Here is a 22893-nt window from a genome sequence, read left to right on the forward strand (position 1 = left end):
CAAACAAATAGCCCGACACTCCAACCAAGCCCGCCTAGCAATAAACCACGCACCCCTACAAAGCGGCGCATACCAGTACGCAAGAATAAGCAAAGCGCGCAAGTCTTTCACCTGCAACAACCGCCTAAATGACCCCTCCATAAAACTAATAAACGCCAGGTCCCGCGGTATAGAACCATTTCTGCATTCTGGGCCGCGGAGGTGGGTTAGGATTGATATTGCTTTTAGATAGGGGTTAGGATTGCGGGTTCCATTTCCATTCTCTCCGGTGGAATTGATATCGATACTGGGATCGTGAGGTTTATCGTGATCTGCGAGGTTGAATACATCCACAAATTCAACCTTCAATTCTGATATAGCACATATCCCCGGATCAACTGTCAAATCCCGATATTCATCTTTGAGGATGTGGAAGACACTATCTGGGCGGAGGGGATTCGTCACGTTCCAGATTGCTTCTTTTCCTTTTGTTAGGTTCATCCATTGGAGATCTGACGGGTCCGGCGGTTTACCCAGGTTTTTCAATGGCCATGTTTCTTGTGGTGTTGTTGATTCGATTGAGGTTAGGCTTGTTACTCCCAGAAAAGCTGCTGCGGCCCAGACGGCGTCGCGGTCTTGGGGGTTTATTGCCGTGGAGAGCTTTTCTATTAGGTTTTTGGCTGCTTGTTGGCGGTGGTGGGATTCTTGGGGGGTTATTGGTGGTGGTGATGTTGATGTTGATGGTAGTTTTGATGGTAGTGTTAGTGAGAGGCGGTCGTGGGTTGCTGTTATGCCTAAGATTGTGTGCATTAGGAATGGGTGCTAGCAGGGGATACTGTTAGTCTGGTGCGTTCTATGTTAGACTGTTATGATCTCAATTTAGGCTTACTGGTAATGCCAATCCTATAATAACCCTCTGGTATAATGCTGACATCTTCGGTGTACCAATAGTAGGCAGAGTCCGCGTCTGGAAGCGATATAGTCGAGCCTGGCTCTCGATATCAAGTATGAATGAATCCGGGCCATTTCCCACTGTAATTGTAGATAGGAGCATATTGGGGATTGGCTTTGCGTTGAATACTATCTGCCTTGCTCTGTTTTTTTCGGGTTTGTTTGGTTCCCTGGTTTGCCAGGCTAGTAGGTCTGGGGTTTGGCCTTGAGCTTGGGCTGTATAGTTGCAGCTGACGCCGTATTGCATGCATTTTTGGCATTGGGGGCGGGTTTCGTCACACTAGGGGTTGATTAACGTTTGGGTTTGATGATGATACTGTACATGGATAGATGTTGTAGGCTTACTTTCACACGGCGGATTTTGCAGTTCCGACAGCCTTGTTTGGATTTGGTGTGAGCTCGACGCTTGCGCGGCTCTTGGCTGACTGGAGCTTGTTTGTCTAAGGCCATCTTAGAAATTTATCATTTGGCTAAGAAACAGCAGGGAGGGAATCATACTGCTTCTATATCTACGCTTGTCATTGCTGTCGCTTAACTCCGAGCTCCGAGGGGCGATATCATTGGCTTGGGTTGTTGGACTAACCGTTCTCGTACAATTGGCATTGCTCTAGGGTTGTAAATAAGGGAGATACTGCGTTCTCTATCGTCTCGCTTTAGAGAAGGATGCTACCATTTCCTATCACTACGCTGTTGCCAAGGAGGACATTGTTATAAAGGAGATTGTGGAGGTGATTGGTGCCCAAGTTAGTCTTCCTATTGAGTCTCTACCTATTTTAGAGGCCTTAAAGATTGACAACTAGTTGCCTAACATCATAGTCATTAACAACCCTGTTTCTAGCGAGAAGTCTCGCTAGGGGCTTAGGTAGGAGATTTCCGGCCAAGCCTTGCTAGCGGACATTAAGGCCGATGTGTACTCCCAGGAGTAATTGACCATGAAACCGATGGAACTGCGGCCTGGTCCTCACAGCAATGATGGAATGGCAAGGATTGACAAGGTTGAATGACAATGGAGATAATCGACAGCTTCTAGCTGATATGCAGACTCTCTACTCACATTGAATATAAGCTTATGCATCTCTATTATGACCATGGATAAGCCCGATTACATAGCTCCTATATGCGTAGTCCACATCGACCAGATCGACGGACTCCACAGCATGACAGATTCACCACAGGAAGGTCATTCTAACCAGCTCAAATAACCATGCGCCTGGGTATATCTCTACTGTCTGAACAAACGAAGCTCCCCCGTAGTATGTCTTGACGCAATCATTATGTAAGGTACCCTAAGCCCTAGCATGCGGGCAGCCAATCAACGGGTGCGGGCACATTCGCTTAGGAGCAGAAGCCGCCTTTCCTGATTAGTCACTCTGCACCCAGCAACCACAAACCGTGGACCTCCCTCTATTCTGCTTCATCATCATCAATCTTGAAGGCCGGATCTCCTTGGGTTCTGCCTTGTGCCCCGTTACCTCCTCTAGACAACGGTCTACGATAGTCGAAGCGCCTCCCCCCGGAAGGCCTCCGCAACAACAGGCGTCATGGCCGACGTACGGTCCAAGGTACGCTGAATTGAAAGCTCTCTCGCGCGCCCGCCGGCGACGTAATACCGGTCAACTCGAGATTTGGAGGAAATTCGGGATTTCCAGGGATTTTTGACCAGTAACTAACTCGAAACTTTCGCAAATAGAACCTCTATGAGCTTCTGGGTAAATTTCCCCTCCCTTGAGCACCGGCTATCTTTTCCGACTACAATTCGTCCTCTCAATCGCAATTCCAACCCGATCAGTCTTCGTTTTTCAACGCATTGATAGCTGACCTTGTCTTTTCCTCCCAGGTAACGACCCAGAGCTCGACCCTAGCAGACCCGCTCCTCCCCCCACGAGGGCTGTCGACCGCACCGCTGACCGCTCCGGCAAGCGTGATACCCCCAAGGAGCCCGCCGCTCGTCACAATGAGGCCAACGCTCGCCGCGGTGGCCGTGTGACCGCTGGCAACGAGGCCGGTATGTGGTCAACCGAGTGATCTGAGAAGGAACGATGGGACTAACATGAGGGTAGCTTTCCGTGACCGCAACGCCGGCCGCAACAACAACCGCGAGAAGCCCACTGACGAGGCTGCTCAGCCCTCTCGCCGCCGTGGCGGTGGTGGCCGCGGTGACCGCCAGTCCCGCACTGGCCAGACGTAAGCGATCCCGCGAAGCAATCCAAAGCGAAGACATACATATGTTTTTGCGACATAATATCGCATCTGGGACTAACGCCATGCAGTGACACCCGCAAGCAGGTCCAGCAGGGCTGGGGTGCCGAGAGCGGCGAGAAGACCTGGGACGACGAGCGCCAGGGCGAGAAGATCGCTAAGAACGAGGAGGCCGAGCCCCAGACTCCCGCTGACGAGGAAGCCAAGGAGGAGCCCGATAACTCCAAGTCCTTCGCCGAGTACCTGGCCGAGAAGGCCCAGAAGGAGACCCTCGCCGCCAAGCCCGTCCGCGCCGCCAACGAGGGCAGCAAGCTCGATAAGAAGTGGGCCGAGGCCAAGGAGCTCGCCAAGGACGACGAGGAGTCCTACATCGCCGGCTCCGGCGAGAAGACCAAGCGCGAGAAGCAGCGCAAGGAGAAGAACTTCCTTGACGTTGACCTGCGCTACGTCGAGCCTCCCCGCAGCGGCCCTGCCCCCCGCGGTGGCCGTGGCGGCCGTGGTGACCGTGGTGACCGCCCTGCCCGTGGTGGTGAGCGTGGTGCCCGTGGCGGCGACCGCGCCCCCCGTGGTGACCGTCCTCCCCGTGGTGCTCCCCGTGGCGGTGCCCCCGCTGCCCGTGGTGGTGCTCCCCGCGGCGCTGCCCGCGGCCCCGCCGGCCCTACCGTCGACGAGAAGAACTTCCCCAGCCTCGGCGGCAACTAAGCTGCCTGAATCTCGGGATATGCTCCACGACCGGTATAAGAATTCGTTTCTGACACCCGGATTTCCTGTCCCTCTCTCCGTCTGTTGAGTGTGCTTCTTTTGTGTGTCCTAGGGAAGAGAATCATGTTTTTTTCTTCTTTCCCATGTGTGAGTTGAGGGGGGAGGTTCGTGGTGGCTTGTGGATTTTACCGTGTTCTGCTGGATGCATTCAAGAGCCAACTCGGATTTTACTATGTTTTCTTTTCTTCCCTTCCATGGAAAAGAGGTATATCAGAGCGGGTTTTTATGTGTGTGCTTTACATTTGCCTTGTGTGCAAGCGCGAATTGGATGACTGAATTCGACGGGCCCAATGTAATTTGATTCGATCCAGAAGTCAAACAAAAAATAGGAACACAAAGAAATCTTCAATTGAACCATGGGACGTGTTTGTTTCTTTATACTTTAATTACTTTAGTGTTTCACTAGTCTATGTCTACTGTAGTCTTACTGTAGTTCCGAAATAGCCGTCATGGTACGGAGTATAAAGCAAAGTTAGAACACTAACTAGAACACGAACGGATCAGAACTGTAATATATTCAACGTCGATCCTACCAGAGGTGCTTAGGATATACTCTAGGAAGCTAGGCCTATGTACTAATGATAAAGCCAAAACTGCAAAAGTCAGGCCAGGGTATGAATGTAAGAAAGACAGGACGACAGACACACGTCGTCAACGGCGATTCTCCACCTGCTATCCCCACTGCAACAGCCAGTTCTATCAAATAGTAACCTACAGCTCACCCTCGCGATGACGATGGATCCAGGGCTCGGTAAACTCTGCCGCCGCAGACTGAGCATTTTCACTCCAGGTTGCCATGGTTTCTTCGTCGACATCGTCGAGGAAAGACAGGCCAGGCATCGCCCGACCACCGCAAGCACGTTTCAAAGCGAGGAAAGCAAAGTGGCCACCGATAACCGGTCGAGCAAAGAAGTTAGGACCAGGGAAGCCGCCATCACCTTCTGTGTTGTGTAGGTCTGTAAGGGGACGATCGGTGGCTGTCTCGTTGACCCAGCGAGCGACGGACTCGAGGATCTCGGAACGTACTGGCTTGGAGGCGACGGCCATAGAGAAGAACTCCCAGTCTGTCTTGGTGTACAGGTGACGGCTGTCAAGGGGGAGACCGTACTTCTGACGCACGTAGTGGTACCAGATGGACTGCTTCTGGTAGATGTGGCGTGGGACGAAACCTGGCTTGTCTGATTTGGTTCCATCGAGATGGAAGCAGAGCTGGGCGTCGGCGTAGAGGTTGTAGATGGTCGTCCATGAGCCGTACCAGTCATAGGCGAGCTTTGCGTGGGTGCCATCTCGGGACATGCCGAATTGTTCCCATTTGGCGATATAGTCGTCGGCGATTTCCTGTATAATAGTCAGACGGAAGTCTGAAGAGATGCATCTTGTTATATTTCATACCTTGAAGTATGAGGCGTCGGACTCGTGGCCAGCCACCTCGGCGATCTTGCTCATGGCATTGATACCGACAATACCCTTCAAAGCTAGGTTGGTCTGTAGGGCTAACCAGCCAGCAAAGTCATCGGTGGAAACTGTACAAGTCAGACAATAAACCAAAAGCAAATTTTATAAATAAATAACTCACGTTGGTTGGCGGGCTCGAGAGAGAACTCCACTAGATAGCCAGTCCACTGCTTCCAGAGACGGTAGCTTCGCTTCACCCACTTCGCTGCCTGTCGCCGGCCGTCACGACCACCACCCCACTTACCATCTTGGTGGGCAATGCCAGAAAGCGTCTGCAAGTCACCAAGAGGGAAAATTCCGGAAGACTCGCTTTCGATGCTCGGCGAGGCTGAGCCCTGCGTTGACCAAATGGAGGAGGCCGCAGCAGATTCTTCATACAGAAGCGAATTCACGATTCCCAAGCCCATGATGAGGATGTTACCACACTCCTCCACCGGCATGTACTCATCATTTCCGTCAGGATGGCCGGTGGCATTAGGGAAGTGTGTGCCCAAGTCGTGCATCGCATACTTGTTAGGGTACTGCCCGCTCAGCATGTGCTCGATCAGCGGCTCCAGGAGGTAGGCCAACCATCTGGGGTTGGTGTACAAGAAGAAGGGGAACGCCGGGAAGATGACATCGATGGTCTGGAAGTTGCCATTCGAAGAGATCTCCTTCAGGAATAGAATAGGGGAATCTGGGGTTCCTGAGAAGGTGGTTGCACCCATGACTTGTCGCGCGGATAGCGCAACGATGTCGACATAGTCATCAGCACCCGACAGGTAGGCATCCTCCGCTACTTGCTGGGAGTAGTTGGAGGCCAGATAACTGGCTTCAGCGTAGTCCCTGTAGTGGAAACTCAAAAGCTGCTCCGTGGTAGGGAACCACGATTCCCACAAAGGCCGCATCAGGGTGAGTCCACGAGCTGCCGCATACTGCACGACGGGATCTTGAACAAGAGCAACAGTGAAAGTGACACTATCAGCGTAGCTCTTTGACTGCTGACCTGGGTTGAATGACTTCGAGAACGCAAACACCGGTGTCCGGTCCTGAATAGCTCTGAACGATTCATCGTTGGCGTTATGGAGAGAGCCGCTGCTAGCGAAGGCACGGCGAACATTGACTGCATCACCAGACTGATAGTTCACATCCTGGGCTCGAAGTCAGCACACAGTTTCACATATACTTTTGATGAAAAGACTTACGGCAGGTCCAGTGAAATGAAGTGTGCCCCATTCGGCACGGTCGCGGGTCTCCGTCAGCAGAAGCTCGGTCTCTCGTTGTATTTGCCATCTCTGAAGATCAGAGTCAGAGTTTTCGTGCTGAGCCTTGAGCTTGTCCCAACCCCATTTGATCTTGCTATGGGTATCCCCGCTGACCCAGCGGCCATCGACATCCATGTAGATATTTACTTTAACATCGCCCTGGACGTCAATTGTGACGTATGAGGCCGGGATCGACTGTCGCAGAGTCGAGGATGGAGTGATTGGGGAAAGGAATGACACGGTGATATTCAGAGGGTCCGCGGAGCCAGTATCAATGTGGTATGTCAAGTTGGTTGTGGACGCATCGTAATTGTGGCCGAGGTACTCAGGGTACTTGATCTTGTAGCTATGATGTGTTAGATATTTGTGCAAAATGAATCTCATCCAGAGCTCATACCTTTCCTTCGAAGACAAGGATTCATGCGGCTTGCCTAGCAAAGGATAGACCGCACCCTGGCTGGGGACTTGGGCCAGTAAGGAAAGCCCAACCTCCTCTCCGGTATAAAACATGGGCCATTTTTTCCAGGGAGCCTCTCTGGCATCGCCAAACCAAGTGCTGAGATAGGGATTTCGCACAATGAGTGGAAGGACAGGCGGAGTCAGTGAGGAAGCAGCGATAACCGCTGCCTGGCAGGCGACCAAGACGGCTAGTGACAGCTGCATGGTCGCGTTGAGGGAGTGAATGTGACACAAGTTTCACAGTGTGTCACCAACTAAGGGTATAAAAGATCAAGAGAGTGTTCAGGAGTTGTAGAAACGAAGATCGAAACCAAAGGGGTGAAGGGAAGAAATGCGGGGAAGGATCATCTGGTTCACGGCGTTGTGCTTGGCCTTGGGCTCTCGGATGTATGAGAACTGGCTCTGTACTTCAAATTGATTGTATTTTCTTTCTTATTCCTCCCAGTTTCTTAACTCTTCAGTCTAGAAAGTCGCATTTCCTATTGGATGATGTCATGCGGAGAGATAGCTCTAATCACGGCTTCTCCAATATTCTGCATAGATCAACCGAGAGTCGATGAACTAGCTATAGAATCATTGCAGTTTGATAGTAGAGCATATTGACAAGGTAATAAATGTATTGATAAAATGGTCTTTGTGGGAGAAATGTGGATATCAGAGCTGTATCTATAAACGAGACAGCACAATCGACTAGGACACACATATTCTAGATAGCGGGATCAGTTCAGGCACAGCACGAAGTCTCTCATATTTTCTCTTCCCTGCGGGGCAAGGTTTGTCTTTGCTCACAGTTTCTCCAAGTTCAGCTCGAAGCTTTGTTCCGGTTGTACTATGGTGATAATACTCCAGAAGGATTCGCTTCAAGGTTCCGGATTGAATAAGTATAGGAAAAGGCTAAATAAACAACTAAGAATAAATCGAACTGTAAGTCATTATGAAAAATATTGTGTTTCCGCTGTTATTGTCATAAAACAGCAACATTCGTGATATATATAATCCCGGTCTGCCCCAGGTCCTCGAATTTGTTCAATAGCTGTCCATGGTACACCATAATTTATGCCTTCTAATGTAGACAATACGCCCACAAACCGCAATAAGATGAGATCCATGATTTCTATTTTCTATTTAATAGCCCACTTATGGGGAATTGGCCCCTGTGGATCCGGGAGACACGATGGAGACACGATGGAGACACTGGACGCGCCCCAGGACGCGGGGCTTGAGTATTCGCTTAATTGTGTATGCCAGTAAACACGTCAAAATAACCCCTAAAAGGGACTGGAGCATTGAGTCTAAGAAACAAGGGGGGAAGCGGAATTGGCGCTCCAATGGGCTGAATTGGCCTTTCTTCTCAGGCCAATATCAATATCACGTACACCCAAGCAGTATTTACACCCAGGCAGTATTGACAGACTACATAACATAAGAAAACAAGGAGATAATCTAGCCTAAATAGGGTACTTCAACAGTAACAGTAACAGTAACAGAAACATCAAATATATCAAACCAACGCGTGCTACGAGTGGGTACAAGTCCGTGCTCTATACAAGCTAGTAAGGTATCGGGGACTATACGCGATCGACGCGCCCGTTTTTCTTCATTTCGGACGTTTCGAACATCTCCTTTCCTCCATTCTACCTTCCCTTGGTCTCTTGGATATCTGGCCTAGATATCTGGTCTGCGCATCTGGTCTGCATTCCAATTGCCTGGTATACTTGCCTGCATATCACGAGACTCCCCCGCAGAGCCACTTTCGGACCGCGCTGGTCCCAACCACTTCTCTCCTCACGACTCGCACCTCAAACCTCGAACCTCGAACCTAAGTCGAAACCTCTACGATGAAAACAACCGTGCAATATAGTCCTGTGAAGGACGGCCGGCGGATCTTAGGCGAGAAAGACTCCAACGCGTGTCTGCCCCCCGCGCCACAGGCCAAACAGTCATTCCCGGTCACAGGAACGCCCGTGAAACGAATGTCAACAATTCTCTCACCTAGGAAGCTCCTCCCATCTCCCATATTTGCAGGCCAAAAACGGACAAGAGACCAAGTGGACGAGGCAGAAGAGAACATCGGACACGTGCAGGCGCGGGAGTGCTCTCCGCTGCACGTCCAATCCGCCGCCCAGGAAGATATGCAAAGCCAGGTAAGCTCCATAACGCATATGCAAAGAAACCTCCGGAATGATCAGCCTCAAGCTAACCATATAACGCGCCGAAATAGCTGCAACAAACACCCGACGCGATGGACATCCCAACACCACAAAACTCCCAACCCGAACGTGAACAGACACACGGCCAAGTGGAAACAGACCATACACCTGCCATGCTTCACACCCCCGAGGAGGAAACGCGTAGCGTCCCCGAAGACCCATACGCGCGCAAAATGTTCATCCAACAAGTATGCAAAGCAAAACCACACACAAATACCCATGGACAGATCTAACAATGGCACATAGAAAGCGAGCATCCTCCGAACCAGACTACAAAGCGCAATGCGCAACGTGACAGACCACCAATTCGACCGGCGCGTCTCCGAGCTAGAAGCACATAGTCGGAAATGCCCACGCCTCTCTCTTTCCGTCCTTTCCACACCACCACTCTCGTCCCGCAAACACTTCACACCATCACAAATGAAGACGCCCAGAATTGGTTCTTCTGGGTTTAGCTCTACTCCTTCACATGATACGCCCGATCTCCCGGCTCGACCGTCACTTTTGTCTTCGAGCGTTCCCCAACACCGTGCAAAGCCTCAAGGCCAACATACTCCTCCTAATGCTCTGGGCTCGCCGATGCAGTTGAGTAGTCCTCCTGCTACGGTTATTCGTCGCGAGCGTGAGCGGGAGTCGAGTATGGGACCGAGGGCTGAGCTTGGGATTGAAGATACTATGACGCCGTCACAGCGGGGTGATGCGGTTGATGGGTTGCTCAAGCTTATGAGTACGACGGATAGGAATGAGAGCTCGGACTCGTGGACTGGATGATTGGATCATAGAGCATTGATATTCTCCAAGTCAATGCTCGCCCCAAAGAGCCGTTTTGAACGAACCGAGTTGGCATTGTACACCAATAGCCAAAATCATTTTGGAAGCAAGGTGGAATGACGATATACAGGTCCATGCAGCCAGTATATCAAGACTTGGCTGATATAACGCTGGGCCTTGATATGACAGCGGGTTATTCCATTTGGAACATGCAGTATTATTAGAATAATCGGTCTCTACGCTGCAATCAACGATACCTTATGCATATTTGAACAGTCTAGATTTCTATATGAGACATACCACGTTGTGTCTCAGCAAGGAATGTCGATGATCAGATCGGCAATATGATAAGATGAACGTGGTCATGCAAGATGATGGATGAGAAACACCGCTAAACATATCAATTGATGCCAAAAGTCATATCCAATATTAGACCCTAAGCTCTTAAAGAAATCCTCAACGGACCTTCTTAAGCTTATTCCGCTTCCGACCCAAAATATCCCGACCCTCTTCAATCTCACCAGCAGCCTCACGTTTAGCAGACCCAACCTCCTTAAGAACCCCAGTGCGAACAACCCGACTCTCAATATTGACACCCTCCTCCTCCCACTCGACCATCTGGCGCCCAACACGCGTCTCAATAGCAAGCACAAGCTCAACATCCCTCTGCCCAACAAGCGTAACCGCCTCACCACTCCGGCCCGCACGAGCCGTACGACCAACACGGTGAACGTAGTCATCCGGGTTGCGCGGCACATCGAAGTTAACAACCAGGCTTACAGAGGGGATATCGAGACCACGCGACGCAACGTCCGTGGCGACGAGGACGCGCGCAGCGGTAGCGCGGAACCGGCCTAGGTTCGATGTTCGCTCTGATTGCGGTAGAATGCTGTGCAGGGAGGTGACGCGGTGACCGAGGCGGCGGAGTGTGCGTTCTAGGACATCGCATGTGTTGGTGTGATTGCAGAAGACGATGACAGGTTTGGAGATGTTTTCTTCTGTGGAGAGGAGGACGTGGAGGAAGGCTTCACGGTGCGTCATGGGCACCTTGAGGTAGGATTGTTTGAGGGTTGGGGGGATTTTGCCTTGGTTTTCGGTTCCAATTTCGGTTGCGAAGATGGGCGGCTTGTCGCCTGCTGGAGGCATGTCCTTTAGTAGGCGCACTTCGGCGGTCATGGTTGCAGTGAAGAGTAGGGTTTGGCGCTCCGTTGTTGGGGGGAGTGCTGCTAGGCAGGTTTCTACGTCTGGGAGCTGGCTTCCTTTTCCACTGGCTAGGAGCCGGTCTGCTTCGTCTAGCACGACCATCTTCACGCGCCGGAGTCCGGCGATGGTGTCTTCGCCGGATGTCTTGATGTGATCTGCCAGTCGGCCGGGGGTGGAGATGACGACGTGCGGTCGGTTTGCGAGCGCGATGGCCTGCTGTCGCATATCTGTGCCTCCGGTGATGAGGATGGGCTTCATACTTTGCGGGGCGGATACAGCCTTGAATTGTTCAAAGATCTGGAGTGCAAGCTCACTAAACAGACCAATGTTAGCAACTGTATACATCTAGATCGTATATTTTCGGGATGGCGAAACATACCGAGTCGGAGTCAGCACCAAAGCGAAGATTCCAAACGGATTCTTTGCCCATTGCTGCATAATAGGAACCGCAAAAGCCATAGTCTTTCCGGAACCAGTTCGACTCCCACCAATGCAATCCCTCCCCTTCAGAATCTCAGGAATACAAGCCTTCTGAATAGCAGTCGGCCGCTTGATAGCCATATTTTTCAACGAGCTAACGAGCCATGGTGCCACATTCAAAGCGGCAAAAGTAGACACTTCACTCTCTCGACCGAGCGCAATCGCATCGGCAATAGTCACTGGTTCCTCCTCTTCGGGCTCAGCGTTTGGGTCGACCTCCCCCTTCTTCTTAATACGGGAGACGGCGGGGAGCGGCGCAGGTGCGACGTACGAGTCGTTCGAGGCGTTTGAGGACGTTGAGAGACGGCGACGCTTTGGGGCGCGGTCTTCGACATCGGATTGTCCCATATCGACGTTGTCGGATGCATATGAGTCCTCGGACTGAAGCTGTTCCTCGATCGGGGGCGCCATTTTTGTTTGCGACTCGTCGATCGAGGCAAAATAATTTTGTGGCAGAAAAGTTATCTCCAATAAGCGGTGGAGCGAACCTTTGGGAAGATCTGCCTACGTCACGTGCATATATAGACCTTGGTTATTTTGGACTTTATCCGAGTCAGAATTGATTAATTATTCTTTATTTTCAATCTACTTGAAAAATAACGGCGTTGGCTCGAAAAAGAAAGCTTCTGCCAAATTTCGACGCCCACAGAAGCATTCAGTCTATCCTGCTAGCTGTGCTTCTCCGACGCGAAACTCGAGAAGGAAGCTCGTACGCCTCTCCACGCTCCAGATCACTATCCTCAACAGCCGAGTCAGAAGAAGTCGAGTGGCGACTCCCCAAAACCCCGTCACCTCCATTCGAAGACCCATTAGCTCCACTAGCTACCGCCTCATCGGAATCATCTTCATGCCCATGAGTACCACCAACACTTTCCATAGTAAACGGACTAGCAGTGGGGCCATCCAGCGCAGCCAGCTCCTCACGAGTAAACCACTTAGGCAAAAGGAACGTGCGCACGGGGATGAGAAGCAGAATAATAACAGGGAAACCGATAGCAGCGATGGTCTGCGTAATAGCAAAAGTAGCACCGAAACCGACCAATTCAAGAAGGACAAAAGCCCAAATTGCAACACGGCGCTCAATCCGCTTGAGAGGTTCTGAAGCAGGCGTGAAGTTCTTGTCTTGGGCGAGGAAGATCAGTTTCTGTGTAATGCCGTTGCCCTGTAGAGCTTGAACACCCATGATGAAGAAAAGACCGGCCATGACGCCCTGCGGAATCAGGTGCAGGACAATGAGTAGTGGGCCGGTCATTGTGCCTAGGGTTAAAACACCCTGGGAGAAATTGCTGACTCGCTGCTCAACGACGTGGTCTGTTATCCGGATGGCTTTGCCTTTGTTTGTGTCGTCCTCGTCTGCGACTTGGCGGGTGACGCACAGAGCAGCTGTGTGGAAAGGTGCCTGCGGGATTAGACCGTTCGGGAAGGGGATTCCTAGGAGACCAGCTATGAATGTTGTGAGGCCGAGGAGCCAGAGGTCCCAGTGGAAGCCGGCTGGCTTTCTGAGGGGGAATTCGGTTCCCTGGGCAATGAGGGAGGAGACTGGGGGATCAGATCGGCTATTTAGATATGAGGATGGAGTGACAGTACATACCATTGTGATCGAAGTAGAAGAGAATAGTGAGAAGCAGTGCGAATGGGATAGCGAGGAAGATATCACCAACGTCGATATCCCAGAATCGCACCAGCCATGAACGATCCAGAGTGGGAAAGAAGGCCTTGCTGGTAGGAAGTGTAGCCACATCAACATCCCTCATATGGCCAATGTGAACGAAGCCAGTGAAGAAGATGATGGTAAGAGGTGTGCCATAGTCCTCAAGGAACTTCCGAATGAATCGTTTGAAGAGATTGCTGTTACCCAATTCTCCACAGATCCATCCACTCATCAGGACGAGTAGCGCGACCATGATGGCCAGGTATGCGGATGTTTCTCCCACGGAGCCCCATTGTCTGGTGAGTACTTGGATACCTTTCTGAAGATAGATGCAAGCAACATAAAATCCAAAGATGTCGCAGGAGAATCGGGTGACGTAGGTTAATGCGTTGCAGGAATTGGTGATAGCCAAAATCCAGTGCATAATCAACGACCAACTAGAGTCTATGTCAGTAAGACTTACGGCGAAGCTTGAGACATGCAGATCCAACTCACATGCCAATCCAACACATAAAAGCAAGATAAGGCGTTCCCCGAGGGGCCACGATATCGTAGACAGTATAGTTGAACACAGTGATAGGACCTAGGAATGTCAGCTTCAGCCAATAGTAACTACAATCAGGAAACCTCACCAGTAACACCAACAATAACTAACGGCTGCGCCGCAAAAAGAGAGAACACAATAGCCCCAAGGACAGACGCAAGTAGAACTTCATTTACCCCGTAACTCTGACTCGTCTTCTCAAACATATCCAAAGAGAAAGCCAAAGCAGGTAAGATACTACAAAAAGTATAAGCAACCAATTAATCCATAGTGTATTGAAAATAGCAGAGAAACCATACTTAGCAAAGTACATATAAACTGTCGCAGGAACGACGCGATAATCCCACGCATCAGTCCAATCACTCCAATAATACGGCGCTCTACGCTTAACATCATCCACCATCCCACGGAATAAATGAACATGCCACCATTTTGGCTTGGCCGAGTGAGCCGATGTTGCGGTCGATGTATGGCGCTGCGAGGCCTCTCGGACGGTGTTGTGCTGCTCCGCCGCCTGGGCGGGTTCACGCGTTGATGCATGGCTTGATCTTCCGGAACGCATTGAGCGCACAGATGATAGACGCTGCGACTGCAAGGAAGGTTTCCGCTGAGCGGACGCCGAAGTGTGCATGTTTGGCCCGGGCAGGGAGAAGTCTCCGTGCGAGGATTCTTGCATATGCAATGTTTTGATGGATTCTACGGGTTAGTGCAATGCGCGCGGCATTTGGGTATTCAGCATAGATGCAGAGAAAAACAAGAAGGCGAGGATTAGGGTGCAATCGAGGTGTAATAGATTTTGCGGGGAGAAAAAGACTTGGAGCTGATGAGGCCAAGACTAAAAGTGGGGCCTGAGGCAGGCCGTCTTATTGTTCTGTTTAAGCCTGTTTAAGCTGCTACTATATGACCATATATGCTACGGATAATGTAGTTATGTGAAGCAATACTTATTGTGAAATTAGAAGTAATAATCAACAGGGTAAGAAAAGCAGAATCTCGATTGCTGTTTTTTGAGCTCCTTATTAGCGAGGGAACGCGGGCATCTCAAACAAATCGTATTGGTGCGATTGCCTTTTTTTTTTGTAGGATTCCGTGAACGACAGCGACGCAAGTACATAAAGCATGGGAGTTGCTCACGCAGGGGGAGGAGGTGGGGGAGGCTGGTCGCTGGGAGGGGGAGGTGGCGGGGCGTCACCAGGAGGCGGCGGGGGTGGAGGGCTGCCAGCAGCTCCATAGTACATAGGAGCCATGCCAGGTGGAGGCGGGGGAGCGCCCATGCCAGGAGGAGCAGCACCGGGAGCTCCCATACCAGGAGGAGCAGCAGGATAACCACCGTATCCACCGTATCCATAGGCAGGCTGACCGCCAGGAGGAGCCGGCTGCTGCCAAGGATTGGCAGCGGCGGGGGCCGTACCAGGAGCAGCATATCCGCCCTGAGATGGGTAGCCGTAGTCGCGGTTCTGTGCAGCCCAAGGGGCAGGGCCACCCTGGCTGCGACCTCCATAGTCGTCGCGAGAGCCATAGTCGCCACGAGGTTGGTAGTCGTCGCGGGAACGGTTGTCGCGGCCTCTCTGCTGCCAGGGAGCCACATCGCTCTGGGGAGGAGGTCCACGCTGCTGCCAGGGCTTCGCATCGCGGTCGTCAGGGTAGCCGCCCTGTTCGGGGCCGGCTTCAATGCGACGGGGCTGGTACTCGCCACCTGCGCCACCAGACAGTTCGTTCATGAGTTGCTAGAGATAATGTTAGTACCAAGTGTGAGATAGCAGTCAGATATCAAAAAAGCTTACCTCCATCTCACGATCCACAGCATCGCCAGTACCGGTACGGGGAGCACTACGTCTGTCCGTACCAGCGCCGTTGCGCCAGTCACTGCCTCTCTGGCGGTCAGGACAATCACGAGCCATATGGCCTGCATTGCCACAAACACGACAAATGATGTTGGCAGTGAAGTTACGCTGCTCAGGGCAGTCATACTTGCGGTGTCCGATTTGACCACCTGTTGATAATGAAGTTAGTATCCATTGCGTAAAGGGATATTCAGACAGATCCAACTTACAGTTCTGGCAAGCCTGGTTCTCATCGTCACGGAGAGTACCGTTAAGGGCAGCGAGCTCACGGAGTTGGTTGCGCTTCAGTTCGTTCTGGCCTTCAGGGATGGAGGCAGCCTGGTAAAATCATCAGTATCAAGTTTGAATCATAGAATCAAGGAGACTCACCGTTTCAATGACATTGTGCACAAGCTTCTTAGCCTTGTTGACCTTTTCTTCGGTATCGGCCATAATCAGACAGTGCAGATCTTCTTCCTGGTTGCTACCGTGAGCGGCGTCAGATCGGCCCTTTCCTTCCTTGACGGAACCTTTGCCTCGAATGGCAATCTTGGCGCCGGATTCGGTTTCCATCTTCTTCAAGGTGTTTCCACGGGGTCCTATGAGTAAGCCAACTGTAAAAAAGTAGCAAAGAAAGCTGAGTGTTAGTTATCCGGTAATTTTTGAATGAATGTGCAGCATCAAGCACCAAGGTTTAGCAAGAAACGAGTTGAGGACATTCAAAGAGAGATGCCTTGTCAACTCGAGTCGAGCAGGGACTCATGACAGACACGATGGAAGGATGGTTAGGAGTTAGAGGGTTAGTTATCATACTGAAGTTAATCTCTGGATAGTCATTCACTGGGACGTAGACCTTCTCTTGGGTCTTGGTCGGGCGTCTGTAGTCAGAGGGCGGGTGGTAGTTAGGGATGGTCTTCATGGCCTTCTCGACCAGTTTGTGACGCTCATCCTCGAGCCGCTTGCGGTAGCGGTATTCACGAGTGTTTACACGCCTACCGAAGTTGTCGTACTGGGGAGGCGGCGAAGGAGATCTGCGATAGAGGTTAGAAAATGAAAGAATGCAGGAAGAAAGGACATACCTGTCACCATCAGCCGGGACCACATCGTTGATCCGGAGCTTCTGGCTGATCTCCTCAATACGAAGGTGGAGCGTGTAAGCTTCCAGCTGCTCGCTAGTGAAGTTTGCCATAATCATGGTGGGCAGGCCCATGAGGCCAGCAGCCTTGTTCTCTTGCTGATCACCCCAACGGTTGCGCTTCTTGCGTCTCTTGGAGCCATCGGCGGCCAGAGGAGGGTCCGCTATGGAAGAAAAATGTGAGTATATGTGGTTTTCGAGGTTGAAAATGAGGTATACATACCACGAACAGGGCTGCGACCGCGCTTCGGGCCATCAAACGAAGGGGTCGCAGTGCGCGAGTCCTCCTCTTCGTCATCAGCGCCCATACGCCGCTTCCCCAGCGGGATATTGTTGGAGCCAGTGATGCCTTGATTGCGCCAAGCCATGACTGTATTGGTAAGAGAATGTGAGATTAGTGATACGAAGATGGGATGCCAAAGGAGACTCTTCTTTTGCCTTGTAAAAGTGGCCCCCACGTGATGGCAGATATTTGGCGGTGTCTGATTCATTCCATGTTCACCGCCGAGTACTCCGTTCCCATACTGCTGCAAGATACCGCCTAGATCACTTTCTGCCCTCGACATTGAGCAGGTGCACAGGTCATAGAACAACTTTTAAGGCAAACAAATCCCTGTTTGGTGCAGATGCTCATGTTTTACCTCTTCAATCGAATACCTCGAAATTTTTGTTTTGAGTTATTGTTGAAAGTACACAAAAAAGCCCCGCAAGTAATCCATATTACAGCTTACATTTCCCTGCAGAATCATCCATGTCTGTAGTGTTGTTTTACTATCAAATTGCTACCTCGTATCACAAAATACATTGTCATCTTAGAACCTCGAGGAATAGAGTTGATTATTCAACAAGCTCCGGGATCTCGCGGGGGTCCGATGAGCTTATAAATCCGCGATGTGGGGAGCCCGTGAGCTGTACTTAAACCCCTCATGAGCTTCTTTTGATTGAACCCTCACCAATTTGAATCACATTGATCAGTCACTATGAGTCAACCAAACATTACCCTTTACACGGCCCAGACCCCCAATGGGATCAAGATCTCCATGGCACTGGAGGAGCTTGGGTATAGTAGCTTCATCTCAGCCTTGAAACTAGTACTGACTTGCCACAGTTTGCCATACAAGGTCGAGAAAATTGATATGTCCAAGAACACTCAAAAGGAAGAGTACGTAATAGTATCCAACAAATATTAACGGGCTCTTAACAATCGCACAGCTGGTTCCTCAAGATCAACCCCAACGGCCGCATCCCAGCCTTGACAGACACCTTCAGCGACGGCCAGCAGATTAATATTTTCGAGTCTGGCAGTATCCTACAATATCTGGCAGAACGATATGATCCAGACCACAAGATCTCCTACCCCAAGGGCTCACGCGAATACTACGAGGTGAACAACTGGCTGTTTTTCCAAAACGCAGGTCTGGGCCCAATGCAAGGCCAGGCCAACCACTTCTCACGATATGCCCCCGAGCACATTGAGTACGGTGTAAACCGATACGTCAATGAATCACGCCGGCTGTATGGTGTGCTGGATAAGCACCTTGCTCAGTCCAAGTCTGGGTACATTGTTGGTGATCACATCTCCATTGCTGATATCACACACTGGGGATGGGTGGCTGCTGCGGGATGGGCTGGTATTGATATTGAGGAGTTCCCGCATGTGAAAGCGTGGGAGGAGCGGATTGCGCAGCGACCGGGCATAGAGAAGGGTCGTCATGTTCCTTCCCCTCACAATATTAAGGATTTGATCAAGGATAAAGCTACCATGGACAAGCACGCTGCTGATACTAGGGCTTGGGTTCAGCAGGGAATGAAGGACGATGCTAAGAGCAAAGTCTAGAGTACTTTCACATTAGCATAATCAACTGAGGACATTGAAATATCTGAATCTACCCGGGTACGATCACTTTGGAAACATTGCAGCGAGAACGGGTTCGATTCCTAGAATCGCCCCGGTAGATCCCTGTGGGTACCTTCTATTTTTTTCCCTCTCTGCTCTTTTTTTTTACACAAACGCCAGGTATGAGCGAGGGTAGATCACAACGGGACAAATATATGATAATAAGAAAATAAAGAGCTCAATACCGAAAAGAGAGGGACAAATGAAGCGAGCACTCCATATGGATACAGGTAGTAGCACAGTAAGTATAGACCCCAAAAACCCCTTCAAACCGTGGTATAGCTGTGTGCAAGCGGTATACCTCTGTCAGGATTCATATCCAGACTCAACTGATCAGGATACCAAATGAAAAAGATAACCATAACAGCCGCCATGGGCACACTGTCAAAGATATAAAGCGTCCACTCATGAAGAAGAGGATACCCATCATTGCCCATGACATATTCAATGATACGAAAGACAGATCGAATCAAAACCAAAGCACTGACAGCATACAGCATATACAACGAACTTCGCCAAGGAACCCCAGGCTTGAGACACTCAGATGTAGGTGATCGACGAAGCCGTCTAGCAAAGACAATGGCCGTCACCCAGAAAAGAGAGAATGAGATCAATTGAATCGCCAAGCCGACAACCACAAGCACCTTGCCCCACTGGGGATATCCCAGTACAGACAACGGCGAGGAATTGCCTTGAACGACGAAGGATAGCACGTCTCCCCAGACGAATGTTTTAGTGAGACGAGATACGCGGATTACCGAAAGATGTTCGCCTTGGACTCGGCGGATGATACGACCAAGAGTCATGTAGATTGTTGCGGCGAAGAGGGTTGGTCCGAGGAGGATGAAGATGTTCGAGAGGATGTATGGTCCCATGGTCGTTGTATTGTTGTGTGCAATGCAACGGCCCATGTAGCCAATGATTTCGACTATGATATGAATTCGAATCAGTGACTGTTTCTTGTCGTATAGACAAAATGCAACAGGGAAGGAGGTCAGCTTACAGAGTCCTCCTAAGGTAAATGCTATACAAAACCATGACCGCGTTCTGAAAAGCTTCCATGTATGAATCCCCGTCAGGATCATGAATATAAGCATGAAAATGACCGCTGCGGGCATTGAGGGCACATAGTTCCAGAATTTATAGGAACGGGTCACGAGCTGGTTCATGTTGGAGAGTGTGTGTGCCAGTGAGGAAGAAGAAGAGAATTGTGAGTTGATATAATCCCTAAGAAAATACTTGATTCTTTTATAAAACATACATCCCTCCTTATCAAAAATAGAAGAACATTTTTTAGTCTTGAATGGATCGGAGTACAAATACGCGTATAGAGACGACCCATATCTAACTGACATTTGACCAATAATAAGGCTTCAAACAATGAGCTAGTACAAACTAGGAACAAGATCTAGTTCTATACGCGCATTACTAGGCTGAAGGAAAAATGTTAGAATCGAGGTTGTAAACCATATACTCTATATCCTATGATTTGGAAAACTCTGATAGGTCCCACCTCATACGAAGCTATCCTCGGCTTCAAACATCGGGGGTACCAGTGCCTTCGGAGGCCATCCAGCCTGACTATCAAACGTCTTGGTGAAAGAATATTTCCCCGATCCAATCCATTTGGCATCTTCTTTTTCTCCAGCCCCAGTCGGCAGGATAATTTTCGCTTTCGAGTTTGGTGGCACAAGCACCTCAAGGCAGAACTCGCCACCCTGACCAACCTCCCACCGACACTCCAACCGCCCGTAAGAAGTCTCATAAATAGCCTCTGCAGAAGTAACCGTACCGCCGGGCACGGGCTGAATGAGAATATGCCGCCAACCAGGCTCCAACGGACTAACACCGGCAACGGTCTTATGAAGCCAGTTGATGATCGAACCCAGAGCATAATGATTAAAGCTCGTCATTTCTCCAGGGTTGATCGATCCATCTGGAAGCATGCTATCCCAACGTTCCCAGATAGTCGTAGCTCCCATGGTAATTGGATACATCCACGAGGGACAGCTCTTCTCTTGAAGCATGCGGTATGCTAATTGAGGATATCCGGATTTGGTCAGTGCGTGTGTGATCAAAGGTGTCCCTGCGAACCCGGTTGATACTTGAAATTTCGACTTCCGAACTAACCGAGCTAGACGAGCTCCAGCGGCTGCTGCTTGCTCTGGATTATTAAGTAGGTCAAATATCAATGCTAGACTAAGAGCTGTTTGTGTGTCGCCGACTAACCAGCCCTCGGGAGTAACGTATTTTGTTTGGAAGCGTGATTTCAGGCTTTGATGTTCAGTTTCATAACGACTTGCGTTGGCTGCTTCGCCAATGATAAAACTTATCTCTGCTAATACCTTTGTGACATGCACAAGGTAGGCGTCAGCTACGAGTGTCCCATCTGTTCGCGCGTTGCCTGGTTGATCCGGTGGCGCGGTAGGATCTAGCCAATCTCCGAGCTGGAATAAAGTATCATCCCATAGACGGTCAGGTCCGCGCTGAACTCCTCGATCTAGCCAGCCGACCATGCTAGGATACTGCTTCCGAAGGATTTCAATGTCACCATAGTTCTGGTATAAGGTCCAAGGAAGTAGAACCGTCACGTCATCCCAAATTGCTTGAGGGAAACAAGGCCATGCCTCTTCGGGGATGACATTAGGAATGACGAATGGAGGAATTGCTTTCGGGTTTTGGAGTTGTTCAGCCGATAGATCCTTCAACCAATCGCCAAGCATGCCCGATGTGTTATACAGGAAGCTGGCGGAAGGGCCGAAAACTTGGATATCTCCAGTCCAACCTAGACGCTCGTCTCTTTGTGGGCAATCAGTGGGAATAGAGAGAAAGTTTCCGCGCATCGACCAAGTGGCATTTTGATGAAGCTTGTTGATCATAGGATGAGAGCAGTTGAACCAGCCAGTCCGAGCGAGATCCGTATGCATAACTTCAGCGATAGTGTTGTTCAGATTTGGATTCCATCCATCGACTTGGACAAAGCGGAATCCATGGAATGAGAAACGAGGGGCCCAGTCGATTTCATCGCCTGCTGAGATGATCTTGTCACTGCACTTGGCTACACGAAGAGGACGAGTTCCTAGCTCTCCATTCTCGAGGACTTCCGCATGAGTTAAGATGACACTTTCACCGCGGGCAACTGCAAGCTTTGGAATCCGGATACGTCCAACCAAGTTCTGCCCAAAGTCGACGATCGCCTTGCCAGATGGTGTTGTAATTATCCGAATTGGCTTGACAATCTCAGTGACTCTCACAGGAGGAGCATTCGGAGCCACGAGCTCGGCACTCGGGAAGTCCACCTCTCGAGTTGCCATCCAAGTCGCTTCCAATGCGAAGGAATGACTACTCCAGCCATCTTGCTCATCAAGTGCATTGTAAAACTCACCATCGTAGATCTCACTGCTGACAATTGCAGAGTTGTGACTCTTCCAAGTCGAGTCAGATGGGACGGTATATTGATCACCATCCTCTGACTTGATTTCCAACTGCGCAATCAGGGCCATTTCATCCCCATAGATGAAACGACGTCCACCATGGAAACCCAATCGAGTAGCATACCAACCTTCGGCAACCTCAACGGCAATGGTGTTTGGCTCATTCTCATGCAAAAGCGATGAAACATCGAGAACCTCGTAGTTGAGTCGATGATGATAGCTCGTCCAACCCGGGGCCATGCAGTGATCACCAACATGTACACCATTGATGTATGCCTGAAACACTCCCTGGCTGGTAATATAAAGACGGGCTTGCTGCACCTTTGCGAAAGGGAGAGTGAAGGTTTTTCGGAAGCGGATAGGTCGCAATGGACCTTCAGTCTGCTTTACGCTGCTGGTGATGGCGCGTGCATTCCAATCTTTCCGGTGGAGCAAGCCACATTCAACGGTACTCCAGTCTGACCACTCGGTGGGAGTAGAGTCCGGTCCACCATATGCACGAACCCGAGCGCGGGCGATGTCTCGAGACTTGAGTGGCTGGCTTGGCCAGGGTACAAGGACTGAGTTGGTGCTTTTGACATGATGTTTTTCTGGTGTTGAGGAGGAATGGTGTGAGAGTTCAATATCGTATGCTGTCTGTTCCCAGTTCTGGCATGTTTGTTCATTTGTTGTGAATCGCCACGAAAGGCGAGGCTG

General features: G+C 50.5%; 8 protein-coding genes across 8 annotated transcripts; 3 read left to right on the forward strand and 5 right to left on the reverse strand.

Moving 5' to 3' along the window:
- Positions 1–2471: 2471 nt before the first annotated feature.
- Positions 2472–3831, forward strand: stm1 (uncharacterized protein; the record flags this gene model as incomplete). Its single annotated transcript, XM_022634170.1, has 5 exons — positions 2472–2492; positions 2621–2639; positions 2768–2935; positions 2991–3114; positions 3201–3831. The coding sequence occupies 5 exons, from the start codon at positions 2472–2474 to the stop codon at positions 3829–3831; spliced, it is 963 nt and encodes a 320-aa protein (XP_022486104.1).
- Positions 3832–4602: 771 nt separating this feature from the next.
- On the reverse strand, positions 4603–7253 carry PENARI_c016G09482 (putative glutaminase; the record flags this gene model as incomplete). The annotated part of the gene is made up of 5 exons (XM_022634138.1): positions 4603–5229; positions 5284–5414; positions 5468–6476; positions 6531–6936; positions 6988–7253. The coding sequence occupies 5 exons, from the start codon at positions 7251–7253 to the stop codon at positions 4603–4605; spliced, it is 2439 nt and encodes an 812-aa protein (XP_022486192.1).
- A 1634-nt stretch (positions 7254–8887) lies between these two features.
- PENARI_c016G09071 (uncharacterized protein) lies at positions 8888–10030 on the forward strand (the record flags this gene model as incomplete). Its single annotated transcript, XM_022634134.1, has 3 exons — positions 8888–9193; positions 9271–9447; positions 9506–10030. 3 exons carry the CDS (start codon positions 8888–8890, stop codon positions 10028–10030), a joined length of 1008 nt encoding a protein of 335 aa, XP_022485974.1.
- A 456-nt stretch (positions 10031–10486) lies between these two features.
- On the reverse strand, positions 10487–12124 carry dbp8 (ATP-dependent RNA helicase DBP8; the record flags this gene model as incomplete). The annotated part of the gene is made up of 2 exons (XM_022634021.1): positions 10487–11546; positions 11613–12124. The coding sequence occupies 2 exons, from the start codon at positions 12122–12124 to the stop codon at positions 10487–10489; spliced, it is 1572 nt and encodes a 523-aa protein (XP_022486155.1).
- A 244-nt stretch (positions 12125–12368) lies between these two features.
- Positions 12369–14539, reverse strand: PENARI_c016G02881 (anion exchange family protein; the record flags this gene model as incomplete). The annotated part of the gene is made up of 5 exons (XM_022633995.1): positions 12369–13252; positions 13305–13801; positions 13860–13947; positions 13997–14145; positions 14208–14539. The coding sequence occupies 5 exons, from the start codon at positions 14537–14539 to the stop codon at positions 12369–12371; spliced, it is 1950 nt and encodes a 649-aa protein (XP_022486152.1).
- A 499-nt stretch (positions 14540–15038) lies between these two features.
- Positions 15039–17234, reverse strand: bbp (putative zinc knuckle transcription factor/splicing factor MSL5/ZFM1; the record flags this gene model as incomplete). The annotated part of the gene is made up of 7 exons (XM_022634107.1): positions 15039–15635; positions 15693–15901; positions 15962–16070; positions 16122–16345; positions 16545–16762; positions 16811–17030; positions 17090–17234. 7 exons carry the CDS (start codon positions 17232–17234, stop codon positions 15039–15041), a joined length of 1722 nt encoding a protein of 573 aa, XP_022486056.1.
- A 612-nt stretch (positions 17235–17846) lies between these two features.
- Positions 17847–18703, forward strand: PENARI_c016G11860 (glutathione S-transferase family protein; the record flags this gene model as incomplete). Its single annotated transcript, XM_022634202.1, has 3 exons — positions 17847–17926; positions 17975–18028; positions 18079–18703. 3 exons carry the CDS (start codon positions 17847–17849, stop codon positions 18701–18703), a joined length of 759 nt encoding a protein of 252 aa, XP_022486059.1.
- Positions 18704–19029: 326 nt separating this feature from the next.
- On the reverse strand, positions 19030–19932 carry PENARI_c016G10901 (RTA1 domain-containing protein; the record flags this gene model as incomplete). Its single annotated transcript, XM_022634174.1, has 2 exons — positions 19030–19691; positions 19767–19932. The coding sequence occupies 2 exons, from the start codon at positions 19930–19932 to the stop codon at positions 19030–19032; spliced, it is 828 nt and encodes a 275-aa protein (XP_022486197.1).
- Positions 19933–22893: the final 2961 nt, after the last annotated feature.

This window comes from Penicillium arizonense, assembly GCF_001773325.1.
Source record: "Penicillium arizonense strain CBS 141311 chromosome Unknown PENARI_contig016, whole genome shotgun sequence".
Lineage (NCBI taxonomy): Eukaryota > Fungi > Ascomycota > Eurotiomycetes > Eurotiales > Aspergillaceae > Penicillium > Penicillium arizonense.